Source organism: Mustela nivalis (genome assembly GCF_964662115.1).
Source record: "Mustela nivalis genome assembly, chromosome: 8".
Lineage (NCBI taxonomy): Eukaryota > Metazoa > Chordata > Mammalia > Carnivora > Mustelidae > Mustela > Mustela nivalis.
In genome coordinates, this window is record NC_139027.1 from 33,584,680 (window position 1) to 33,597,283 (window position 12,604).

At 57.2% G+C, this 12,604-nt stretch overlaps 1 protein-coding gene across 1 annotated transcript; it reads left to right on the forward strand.

Moving 5' to 3' along the window:
- Positions 1-222: 222 nt before the first annotated feature.
- On the forward strand, positions 223-10,478 carry PKDCC (protein kinase domain containing, cytoplasmic). Its single transcript, XM_082743677.1, has 7 exons — positions 223-1,048; positions 5,385-5,507; positions 6,178-6,449; positions 7,106-7,185; positions 7,437-7,544; positions 9,133-9,306; positions 9,533-10,478. Exons 1-7 carry the CDS (start codon positions 410-412, stop codon positions 9,616-9,618), a joined length of 1,482 nt encoding a protein of 493 aa, XP_082599803.1. The 5' UTR covers positions 223-409; the 3' UTR covers positions 9,619-10,478.
- The last annotated feature ends 2,126 nt before the right edge of the window (positions 10,479-12,604 follow it).

Below are 12,604 nucleotides of genomic sequence, written 5' to 3' on the forward strand. Positions count from 1 at the left end.
CGGGGGGGCCCGCGGGCTGGGCAGGGCGGGAGCCGCCTCCGCGCCGCTTCCCAGGCCCGGACGGCCGCGGGAGGAGGTCCCGCTGTCAGTCAGCGGGGAAGGCCGGGCCGGGCGGCCGGAGGGGGCGGCGCCGAGGACGGGCTCCGGCCGGGAGCTGGGAGGCGGAGGCGGAGGGGGCGGGGGCGGGGGCGGCTCCGGGCCTTATAAGCGGCGGGGGCAGGGCGGGAGGGAGGCAAGTGTCAGGCCGATGTGCGGCCCGCGAGGGGCCGGGGTCGGGGCAGCTGGGGCCATGCGCTCGGACTGGGCAGGGGGTCGGAGGGGCGCAGAGCGGAGCCGCCTCGGAGCCTGAGCCTCCCGGGGCCGGGGCCGGGGAGCCGCGCGGGGCCGGCCGGCTGGGGGGAGGGGAGCGATGCGGCGCCGGCGGGCGGCGGTCGCCGCGGGTTTCTGCGCCTCCTTCCTGCTGGGCTCCGTCCTCAACGTGCTCTTCGCACCGGGGTCGGAGCCTCCGCGGCCAGGCCAGTCCCCCGGGCCCTCGCCAGCCCCGGGCCCGGGCCGTCGCGGGGGCCGCGGGGAACTGGCCCGGCAGATCCGAGCGCGCTACGAGGAGGTGCAGCGCTATTCCCGCGGGGGCCCCGGCCCCGGGGCCGGCCGGCCGGAGCGGCGGCGCCTGATGGACCTGGCTCCGGGCGGGCCGGGCCTGCAGCGTCCCCGGCCCCCGCGGGCCCGGCCCCTGCCCGACGGCGCCCCGAGCTGGCCCCCGGCTCCCGGCCCGGGCTCCCCGGGCTCGGGCCCGCGCCTGGGCTGCGCCGCGCTCCGCAATGTGTCCGGCGCCCAGTACGTGGGCTCAGGCTACACCAAGGCCGTGTACCGGGTCCGCCTGCCCGGCGGCGCCGCGGTAGCGCTCAAGGCGGTGGACTTCAGCGGCCACGATCTGGGCAGCTGCGTGCGCGAGTTCGGGGCACGGAGGGGCTGCTACCGGCTGGCGGCCCACAAGCTGCTCAAGGAGATGGTGCTGCTGGAGCGGCTGCGGCACCCCAACGTGCTGCAGGTACGACGGCGGGGGTGAGGGGGTGAGGGTGCTGGCTGGACGTGCCCAGGCCCGGTCACTCTCACTGGAAGGGAACCCTCGGGCATACAGATAAAGAAACAGAGCCTGGGTGACTGTGCTCAGGTTAAGCTGGGGGCAGACCCCCGACCGCAGCCGCTTCCCACCACACTACCCCTACTCCTGAGTGAGCTGGCTCTTTACCTATGGAGGAACTCCTGGGTCTCTCAGCTTACACCCCCATATCCTTTGAAGACAGAGGCCAGGACAGAGGGTCCCAAAACTCGAGGCAGGAATGCGAGTCTTTAGTACTTAGGACCCTGCTTCTGGCTGGAGCTGGGGTGTTGAGCACCAGGGAAATGACCCCAAGCCAAGACACAGAGGTCATCCCTGAGTCAGGATTCCAACTGCAGTGATAGGGCCCCCTTTCTTGATAGAATCTCAACCCCCAACTTCTCTCAACTTCCAGTAGCTTGTCTGGCTTTGCAGATGGGAGGGGACAGCAACAAGGTTGGGAAGGGCCGGAAAGAGACCCTGTATCAGGATTGATTCCCGGAGAGCATCCCCATCCCCCATGCAGAAGCCACTGGAAGGACTAGAGGGAATTGGGTAGTAGGCCAGAAAATGCACAGCCCTTCCCAGAAGTGACCCCGCCATTCTCCAGGCCTTAAAAACAGCCCTTGGATCATTGAGGAAACTTCAGGTTCTTAGCTCAGTGCTCAGAGGACAGACTACATGCCTGAGGGTCTCAGGGTCACATTTTCCTACTAAATGGGACTCTGTCTTTCCTGTTCACTGGGGGGCGGAGGGGAGAGATGAGACCCCACCTTGTCCCCTCCAGTCTAAACTAAGAGACTGGGCCTCTCACAGCCCCAGCACTGCCCTAACACACCCACTTCCACCTCTCCCCCAGCTCTCTGTCCTTGAGTCGGCCCTAGGATTAAACAAACTCTTCCCTTTGCACATGTCTGAGCAGACTGAGAGGGGAATCCCTGACTGGTCTTGGCCCGCTGAACAGAGGGTGCGGGCAGACTCCCCAGCAGAGGAACCTGTGCCAGCAGAACTGACCAGAAATCTGGGAGTCCCTCCCTCCCTTTGTGAAGACTGAGATAGACCCCCAAGCCTGCCTGGGTATTGCAGAACAAGCCAGAGAGAGGCCAGGGAGCTATTTATATTCCTGCTGACTCCAGGTCTCCCCAGGCTCCCCCAACTACTGTGGGACACTTGTGACCAGGTCCTAGGCCCTGAGCTGGTAGCAGGAGATCAGCCAGAGCCAACAGTTGCGGGCAGCTATGCCTGGTTGCACAGCTGACACTGTGCCTGGAGCTTCAGGGAGTGAGCGACTGGTTACGTGGCCATTCTCACTGGGAGGATCTTGTTCTCTTCCCTTCCTAGGGGCTCTTGGGAACTTTTTGGCAACCCTGGGGTATCAGCCAGACTCTGAGGCAGTGGAGAAGCAGGACCTTAAGTGTTAGTTAATTGACTCAAGAGTCCCCCCCCCCCTTAGGACAGGTTTGAGGTTTTGATGTGCTCTCCTGTCTCTTAAGGAATTTCTCCCTCCTTCCCTCCCTCACCCACCCAAGCTTCCTGACCAGCATCTAGTTAACTGCCCCCATGCATCTCACAGAGCGGTCCTCCGCTTTCCTGTCAGGCCCCCGCCCGATTCTGAAAGCGCCCCCCCCCCAAATAATATCTTTATCACATAGGTAATACATACATATTACAGCTGAAGAGTTTTCACCCATTCCCTCACTAGACCAAGACTGGGTCTGTCTGAGGTAGGCTGTGTGACTCTTACTGGGTCATACTAGGGGCAGTTGCCCTAGGGCACAAATGTTAAAAGGTGGGGAGAGTCCCAGGCCTTCCCATCTGGGGAAAGGTAAAAAGCTACCATCAGCGAGAAGAAAGGGCTCCTGAGTGTGACTTTAGGAATTGTTTCAGGGCAATGTCCCTCATGTTTCCTCTGACCGCCAGCTAGGGTCCCTCTGGCCTCTTCTGCAGGGCCGACTCTGCTGCCACAGAAGCCTGCTGTGGGGTCTTCTTGCTCAGGAGGCTGCAGTGAGGTTGTGCGAGGAACTAGAAATAATGTCTTAATACCTCTTACTCATGTAAAATTTCAAAACCATTTGACTGCGGAACCAGGGAGGAGCCAAAGAATGCTTCTTAGAGTTCTGGCTCCCCCAGGCCACCTGAGGCCCCGTCCCCATCTCTGGCAACCCCAAAGTTGGTTCTGTAAGTTCTAATTGAAAATGTCCAGGTAGATGTCCCACCGTGCGCCTCCCAGCACTTTCTCTGGTCTCTGGGGACTGCCTGGGCAAGCTTGCTCTATCCTTCTTCCGTCAGCCCCCCCCCTCTCTCTTTCACACACACACACACACACACACACACACACTACTCACATGATAGATGCGTCTATAGCCCAGGGTCAAAGGGCAAAAGGGTCTTCCCTCCCCCCAACCTCCACAGTTCCAGGATCTCAGGCCTTGGAGGGGGCCCCATGCCTGCTTGGGCCCAGATTCTGGCCCTGCTAGAGTATATTTCTTCTCCCAAACGAACAAAAGATGCAACTGAAATGCTCAGCCTCACGCTTCCTGGGGGGGTTAATGGTGTCTTTTTATTTTTTCCTGAGGGGTGTTGATTAATACCTCGTTAACAGCGCATTTAACGACCTCCGGGTGTTTAATAACCTTCAGAAGTTTCCCACAAAGGCTCAGACTCTGGGCAAGAAAATGAGAACCAGGCCCCAGGGCTGCTCCCCTTACCTACCCCCCCCCCCAACACACACACACACCGGGGCCTGGGGCCTCCCTGGGCTGATGCGAGGTGGGGGAGCAGAGACAGAGGGAAGAAGAGAGGGTGGCTGGGACTGTCCCCTGATCCCCCAGTTCACAACCCCAATGATCTAATGGCGGCCCTGAGCTGGGCCTGCTCTCAGCTGGCTCCAGGAGCTGAAAGGGCACTCCTGGGACGGATGAGGGTCTGTGAGGGCCTGGAGTGGATCTGGGAGGGGTGTGAATGATGGTAAGGAGGGTGACAGTATGCAGGGACATCTAGCCTGTAGGCTTGACTGCCCCCTGCACCGCAACCTCCCCCCCCCACCCCAGCCCCCACATTGTGCAGCTCTCCCCTCTCCCTCCTGTGGCCTGGACAACTCGGCCTTTGTGTTCCTACCCCACATGGTGTTGGCTGTTTTGAGCAGCATCTGATCCCCGGCCGATGTGCAGTGTGGAGGAAGCAGGGCTCTCTCTCTGGATGCCAGTTTAGGTGTTAATGACAAAGTCAGGCTGTGCTTCCCAAAAGTCCCTGGCTAACTGAGCCCACTCTCCGGCCCTGACCCTTATGAGCATGCCCCCAAAGAACTGATCTTCCCCCAGAAACATCCCTTAACTATTACTGCCACTGGGGGGTATGACCACCCCCACCGACATATGCAAAGAACACCCAAGGCTGTGCTCCTTAGCTGCTTTGTTCTTATAAATGTTTGTTACCAGGCCTCGGGGAGCTTCTTTTTCTGCCCACAAGACCAGAGCTGAGAAAAAAATGAAGTTGCCAAAAGTAGAAATGATAAGGAATAGAGGACAGGGACGCCTGGGTGGCTCAGTTGGTTAAGTGTCCGCCTTTAGCTCAGGTTATATTCCCAAGATCCTGGGATGGAGTCTTGCATCAGGGTCCTTGCTCAGCAGGGAGCCTACTTCTCCCTCTGCCTGCCTCTCCTGCTGCTTGGGCTTGCTGTCTTTCTCTCTGACAAATAAATAAATAAAATCTTAAAAAAAAAAAAAAAAGTTGGGGGGATTGAGGACTGGAGCAGGGGAAGAGGTGTAATACCCATTTGCTGGCTTGTTGATTAACAAATGGTATTAGAAAGAACCAGGCTGTGGAATCCAAATGACATAAATTTGAATGCTAGCTCCTGCATTTATTAGCTGTGTGACATTATGCAAGTTACTTAACTTCTCTGAGTTAGTTTCCTCACCTGTAAATTGGAGATTAATAATAGTACCTAGTAGGTCTGCGTAAGGTTATAAGAATCAGGTTATACGTGTAGGACATTTAACACGGTGCCTGGTACATGGCTGATACGTGGTGTCCAGACCTGCCCATTTACCTGAGTGGCAGGAGGTAAGAGGCAGGTCCATCAGCAGGAGCTATGGCTGCAGGGGCAGAGGGCAGGCTTCCCTGGGCAGTGCTGCTCTTCTCTTCTGGCCGGAGCTGAAGCAACCATCTGGGGATGGGGGTGGGAGGTGGGTAGTGCAGAGGGAGGGGGACCTCTGATAGCCCAGCCCTTCTCTGTCCCCACCCCGACGCTGTGACCTAATGACCTGCCCTGGGCCTCCCCCAGCTCTATGGCTACTGCTACCAGGACAGCGAGGACATCCCGGACACCCTGACCACCATCACAGAGCTGGGTGCCCCTGTGGAGATGATCCAGCTGCTGCAGACTTCCTGGGAGGACCGCTTCCGAGTGAGCAGGAAGGAGGGCTGGGCCCTGGGCTCCTTGCTGGGATGGTTTTCCCTTAGAAGGCCTGTCCTCCAGAGTAGCTTGGACTCCTCCTCAGTCGGAAAAAAGAGGGAAAGATGGAGCAATGCTGACTCGGCTATCAGCCAAAGGGTTAAAAAAAAAAAAAAGAAGCAAGACATAGAGGATCCTGGTGTTTTGGTGCTCCTGCTCCCCTTACACACACACACAACACACACACACACACACACACTCACACCTGTACACACGTGTGCACACATGCGCACATGCTCGTAGCCTGGCTCTAAGAGGACCAGTGTCGTAGGACTAGAAAAGACCTTAAGGTCATCTTGACCCTCCCTCTATTTCCACGCACTGGACTAATTCCCGCTCAAGATGCAGCTTCAAGGGAGGAGACCTGGTATCCCCAGACTTCCATGCTGCCTATTTCCTACCACATTACTCTCAGGCTAGGCCTGCCCAGGGTTAATAGAAAATCACTGGCTTGCTCTGTGAGGCCCCTGGCTCTCAGCCCTTAGTAAGCACTGGGGCCTTTAAGAGAAAAGCCAAAACCACCCCCTGCCCCCGCTCCCTGCCCCAAAGGGCTGAGCCCTGGAATCCCCCAGACCCACTCCCAGGAGACAAGCCTATGAGCAGCCTTGTGTCTGCCCCTCAGATCTGCCTGAGCCTGGGCCGGCTCCTTCACCACCTGGCCCACTCCCCCCTGGGCTCGGTCACTCTGCTGGACTTCCGCCCCCGACAGTTTGTGCTGGTGGACGGGGAGCTGAAGGTGACAGATCTGGACGACGCACGCGTGGAGGAGACGCCGTGTGCCAGCAGTGCTGATTGCATCCTGGAGTTTCCAGCCAGGAACTTCAGCCTGCCCTGCTCGGCCCAGGGCTGGTGTGAGGGCATGAATGAGAAGCGCAACCTCTACAATGCCTACAGGTGACCTCCGCCCCCCCCTCCACCCCAACCCAGGAAGGCCAGGGAGAAAGAGTGGGCCCCAGGAGGGCATGGCAAGGGGAGAGCCCACATGAGGTTCAGGAAGCCAGCCAGGGTGGGGAGACTTGGCCTTGTCCAATGGAGTGGCAGGGGTGGGGAAAGTCTTCCACCCACTTAAGAAGGGAACTTCAGGCTCCTGACGATGATGCTAAAAATAGTCAGCTCCAAGGAGAATCTGGGGTGGGGGTGGCAGCTGGAGGCCTCTTGAAATAGTGTCAGATTCAGATGTAGGGCTGGTGGGACGGCACTACCTCTTCTTCTCCTGTCTTTCACCTCTGGAAGCTCTTCCCTGGGCCCCAGCTATGGGGCTGTTGTGACAAGGATCAGCTCAGGGGACAGGGTGATACTGGGTGGTGGGGGAGTCCTGGGGAGGTATGGGGTAAATAGACCTCAGATTGTAGGGTGGTGTAAAGTTAAGGGGTGGCCTTAGGATGTGCCCTGATCCCCACCCTGAGTCAAAGTGGACTCCTTGTTATGCTCTGGGGTTATGCCTAGGTCGTAGGCCTGAGGCCAGAGTACGGTTCTGTCCCAAGTTGGGGCAGAGGAAGGATGTGTCCCCAAGGCCAGAGCACTGAGCCCCTGGTTTCTCTCTGCCCTAGGTTTTTCTTCACATACCTCCTGCCCCACAGTGCCCCACCCTCACTACGGCCTCTGCTGGACAGCATTGTCAACGCCACAGGTGAGCTCTCCGAGCCCCATCTGCATCCCATCACCCTCCCGCAGCAGGCAGGGGGACAAGAATGACCCAGGACAGCGTATGGCCCAGAAGCCATCATTTCCCAAAGTGGCATTCTGTGGCAAAACCCCTTCCCAGTCCACTGGTCATCTAGGCCCAAGGTCCAGAGGAAGAGTAGGAAAGGCAGCTGGTTCCCAACCTCGGGGAGGGGTAGGAGCCCAGGCACCCACTCATAGCTACACTGTGCTGTGCAGGAGAGCTCAGCTGGGGAGTCGATGAGACGCTGGCCCAGCTGGAGAGGGTGCTGCACCTGTTCCGGAGCGGGCAGTATCTGCAGAACAGCACAGCAAGCCACAGAGCTGGTGAGTGGCTTCTGCAAGGCTCCAGAGGCCCGGAGCTGGGGAATGGGTGGGAGGGCGAGTGACCCCCTTGATTGGGCTAAGTGGCCTGCCCTCCTAAGCTTGACCATTTTTAGCCTCTACTTGGAGGCCTCTCCTCTGAGCCAGAATGACTATAATTTTGCCTTGACCTTGAGGAGGAGTAAGGGGGCACCGACGCCCCTTCTCTAATGGCTCTGGACCCCACTCTGTATTGACTGTGTGACTTTGAGAAGCTTCCCTACACCTTGAGCCTCCCTTTTCGCTCCTGTGAATTGGGTTTAGTATTTCCTGCCTCACAAAATGCTTATGGGGATTCAATGCCAGGCAAAGTGTGTGTGAGCAATTAACTTGGTTCCTGTTACACAGCTGGACTACAATTTTTGTGTGGGCTTCCCTTTCCCTCCTCGGCCCTTCTGGGGCTAGGAGGGAGGCTGGCCGAGCCTGTGACTCCACTCGGAAACCAGCTGAGGAGCCCAAGAGCTGGGGGAGAATTCGAGCCCCTGCTGTCAGTCCCTCTGCTGAGGCCCTGGGGTTTATCCTGATTGGCAGGGGGGGCCAGGAGTGGGCAGCCTCTGTATTCAAGGAGCTCTGGCCAGTCTTAGGGGTGGGGGAGCCCTCGTTAGCCCTGTAAATAAAGTTTAACGAGGTGAACAATGGCTGGCTCTGTCCCTGAGGACGCCGTTTATGGGGCCATAAATCACAGCCAGCCCTGGACTTTGGTCTAGTCCCTGCTAGAAGAAGGAGGCAGGAGGGCGGGGTGGCCAGAGGCCCAGGGCTTCTGCATTATCAGTCCCGGAGCTGGGGCTCCCCAGGCGGCAGGAAGGACTCAGGTGACCGGCCGGCCACTGAGCAGCTTCCTGACTGAGGAGCTCACACAGCCTCTGAGGGTCCTTTCTGTGTAATGGGAAGAATTTTGCTCCAGCCTCCTCCCCCCAGACACCTGATCTGTGGGGTCCCCAGTGGTCATCTTTGTGTTTCACAGTCATTTGCATCGCTTTTGAGAAATCCCCAACTGCCTGCTCCCAGAGGAGCTTTCCTCATCTCTCTCCCTAGGGCCCGAAGGAAGCGGGACCCAGGGGTGCTCTAAACTCATGCTAAACTCAAGTGTGGTCTGCAGACCAGCAGCGCCAGAAGCTGGTTAGAAATGCCCACCCCCATCCCCACCCCAGACCCCTGAAACTGGGATCTGCAGCTTAGCAAGAATCCCTGGAAATTCACAGGCAACACTGAAGTTTGAGGAGCCTGGCCTTAAATGTAGAGAACGTCCTCCCCTCAAGCTCTGAGTGTGCGTTTATCCCACTCTGCGCCCGCTGTCACGTGCTGTCAGAACCCACTGGACACCCTTAGATTTGGGAGCTGTGGGTTTCCCAAACCCCGAAGCTGAGCTTTGCCTTTCCTGGGTGCTCAGGCCAATTCCACAGTGATAGCTGCCTTCATCTCCACGCGAGGGTGACCGGGCTAGTGCTCAGCTCTCCGCTAGGCAATGAGTCTTAGCCATCCCAGGAAGCAGCCCCAGAACCTCCTGCCTGGAAACAGGGTTCTCATTCGTGCTCCATCCCCAAACCCACAGAGTACCAGCGCCTCCCAGACAGCACCATCCTCCAGGAAGACTACCGCTGCTGGCCCTCCTACCACCACGGGAGCTGCCTCCTCTCCGTGTTCAACCTGGCCGAGGCCGTGGATGTCTGCGAGAGCCACGCCCAGTGCCAGGCCTTCGTGGTAACCAACCAGACTACCTGGACAGGTGAGCCTGCGGGAAGGGAAAGGACGACCTAAGGGAGGTGACAGGCGTTCCCTGGAAGAGACTGACAGGTAGTGGTCGCCTGTCAGAAGCCGGCTTTGATGAGAAGGCAAGAAGGTTGGAATGATGAGAGACAAGTCTCCCTGTGCTCTAGGCAGTCCTGTCGGGGAGAGTGGCCCCCACCTCCAGGGAGGGAAACAGCCCTGTTACCTCTCACCTCTGCCTCCAGGTCGGCAGCTGGTATTTTTCAAGACAGGATGGAGCCACGTGGTCCCTGATCCCAACAAGACGGCATATGTGAGGGCCTCAGGCTGACCTCTCTGGGGGCTCAGCTGCCAGCGGACCAGCCCCGCCCGCTGGGCTCGCCTGTGGAGGGAGGGTGTGCCTTGCACTAGCAGCACTGCATGTCGCCTGCAAGCCCCCGCCGGCGAGGCTGACATCCCAGACAGTGAGGTAACCAGGACAACGTGCAATAATGCCAAATATTAAAATGTGAGTTTACCGGTCTAGGTATGGGACTGCTGGCCCCTGGGGCCAGGAATCACGGGAGCCGGGTGGGGGCCTGACTGCCTCTCCAACCCTCTGGGTGGCCAGCAAGGCTTAGGCAGATACCCACACTAGGGGCTTCGGCCCTCGCTGGGACAGTTCTGTGGGCAGCCCCACCACTGTGTTCCTAGTGTGAGAATGTAGCCAGGGCTCCTGCTGCTGCTGCTGCTGCTGCTGCATGTCACGATCTGGTGGGGGCTGCGTGGGGACCATCAGTCATGGAGAGTTCTCTCAGCTGAGCTCTGGACAGAAGACTTGATGGGGATGCTCTGGGATGTGTAGGATTCCGCACCTGGGGAGGCCGCCTCTGGCCACCCAACCCTGGGGCACCCACAGGCCAGCGCAGGGGCAGGGGCAGAGGAGCACACAAGGTATGAGCCAAGACATGGGGTCAAGGAGCAGGTTGCTGTTTGAGCCAGGACCTGGGGTGGGGGTGGGGCCGGGGCCTTTCTGCCTCATTTGCTTTCAGTGAAAGCCGCAAAGCAGCCAAAACCAGCCTCTCCCCACTCCTTGGAGTTTGTATCTCCAGAAGCTTTTGTACTTCTTGTTCATTAAAATGTTTATTTTTGTAAAAAAAAGAAAAAAAGAAAAGAAAAAAGGTCAATCAATTAATAAACATTTCACGGCAAGGACGCTTCCCAAGCTGGTTTCTTGGGCTGACTGGTCCTCAGTTAATGTCTTTGGTGTTTGTTTGGGGAAGTGGGGGCAGGAGGTTATGGGGGATGACCTCTGGAGGAGTGAAATCTCCGTGGCAAACACTGAAGTTGGCAAAATGTGTTGGCAGGCCCTGCTCCCATGGCGCCGCCTCCCTCCATGGCCCTCACATCCATCCGTCCGGATGATCGACAGGAGGGACTTCTATCCCCAAGGACGTTCTTGCTTTAACACACACCAGTTCTTTATATATGGAGCTTTTATCCAAAGGACTAGTATCCTCATGGTGGGATGTCAGCCATGTTGGGGGCCTCTGAGCAACCTGTAGTCAGGTCAGCTTTGTCCCATATGGGGCTAGGCCTGGTCATCATCACCGCTGCCCACCACAAGCTAACGGGCAATTTGTTTCACTGAGCCTTTCTCTGAACATGAAATATATGGAAAGTATGGAGAAAGGAACGTCTATAGAAAGACCAGTCCCCTCTACCTGGCTTTAGGAGGGAGGGTCTAGCAAGGTAAAACCCAAGTATGTGGAAGCCCAGAGGAAAAATGAGGACCTAAGTGTTCAAGATCAATCACACTGAGGCCAGAGGGAGCCCAACCTGATACACATTTTCTAAGCTGAATCCTGCATCTTCTCTCCTGTGCCCTTATTCTGCTTCTAGAATATTTTCAAAGCACACGGACCTTTGAGGACTTAAAAAAGAATAGCCAAACTTTAACTCAGAACCCGATTTCTCCTTAACAAATGTGGTTGTTGTAAGCTCTCATGTCCTAGATGGCCCTGCGGTTCTAAGGGATTGAGGAGGCAATCTTAGTTCTGGAATCCTAATCACGGATGCTACTCAGACCCTCCAGATTGCAACTCCCTACCATGGCCCACACCTACCACATCTTGCCCTTGGCTTCCTGGACTTGGTGACTGTGGGGAGGTCAGAGCCACCACAGCAACTCACCCCATGACTCAGCCATGCTCACCCCGCTTCAGGCTCCCCCCTTCCATGGAGGACCTCTGCTTTCTTCAGCCTCCAGACCCCTTTCCTCAGCTGAATTCACTCGCTACAACATGTGTAGCCTGCCCCATGCCGTCCAGTGTTAGATTTCCACTGCCCTCTGTTGTTCTCCAGCTGCCAACCAGCACATGGGGTCTTGAGGATAGGAGGACCCACATCACTACATTGAGACCAAGGTGGTGTCATGGGACTGGGGCAGGGAAGCCTGCGGGGTCTGTACAGCCCAGAGGGAAGCAAAGACCCTGATTACAGTTAGCAGATAGGCCTATAAGGCCCAAGAAGTGCATGGCTCAGGAAGGAAAGAGAAGGCTGAAGATGAACCCAGAACTGCCTCCTAGGCTCTAGAAGTTTCTAGAAGTGGCCCAAGGAGAGGGGCAGGTTCTGGCCTCAGCAAGGTATAATTGTCAATCCCATTTTACAGACCTGAAAACTGAAATCTAGATGACAGCTAGTAAGGGATTTGGTAAGCATTCAAATCCCACCCCAACTTCCAAGCCTGTCCCAGAGGGGAGAGTCACAGCAAGAGCGATCCACGTGAAACTTGGGGAGCCCTTGCTTACTTGGAGTGGGTGACAAACTGAAATGGAGGTCCAGGGGCTCCTGGGTGGCTCGATCAGTTACACATCTGCCTTCAGCTCTGGTCATGATTCTAGTGTCCTGGATTCGAAACCCTCAGGCTCCTTGCTCAGCAGGGAGCCTGCCTCTCCCTCTCCCTCTGCCCCACCCCCGCAACCCCCCCCCCCCCGCCCCGCAGTCTTTTGCTTTCTCTCACTTGTGCTCTCTCTCTCTCAAATAAATCTAAATAAATAAATACATTTTTTTTTTTTTTAAACGGAGCTCCAGAGCACATTTAACTTTTTCAGAAAGACTCAGGCACAGGCGGCTGAGGGGATGGTGGATCGCTTCTTCCTCGGCAAGTGAAACTTGCCTCAGAACCTAGAAATCTGGGGACAAAAATGGCCAGTTTCAGTCCTGCTGAGTAGTGAAAAGGGATTCGCAGCTGGGAATGGAAACCCGACAGAGTGCCCTGAAAAGGAGGGGGACAGTGAGTAAGAAGCCTGAGGCAAAATCATCCCTCCACCCAGATG

Bases quoted from the DNA above. Each gene is read 5' to 3' on its own strand.
- PKDCC (XM_082743677.1), top strand. From the start codon at position 410: ATGCGGCGCCGGCGGGCGGCGGTCGCCGCGGGTTTCTGCGCCTCCTTC. The intron at 5,508-6,177 runs GTGAGCAGGAAG...TCTGCCCCTCAG, and splicing joins CCTGGGAGGACCGCTTCCGA to ATCTGCCTGAGCCTGGGCCG. The intron at 7,186-7,436 runs GTGAGCTCTCCG...TGTGCTGTGCAG, and splicing joins CAGCATTGTCAACGCCACAG to GAGAGCTCAGCTGGGGAGTC.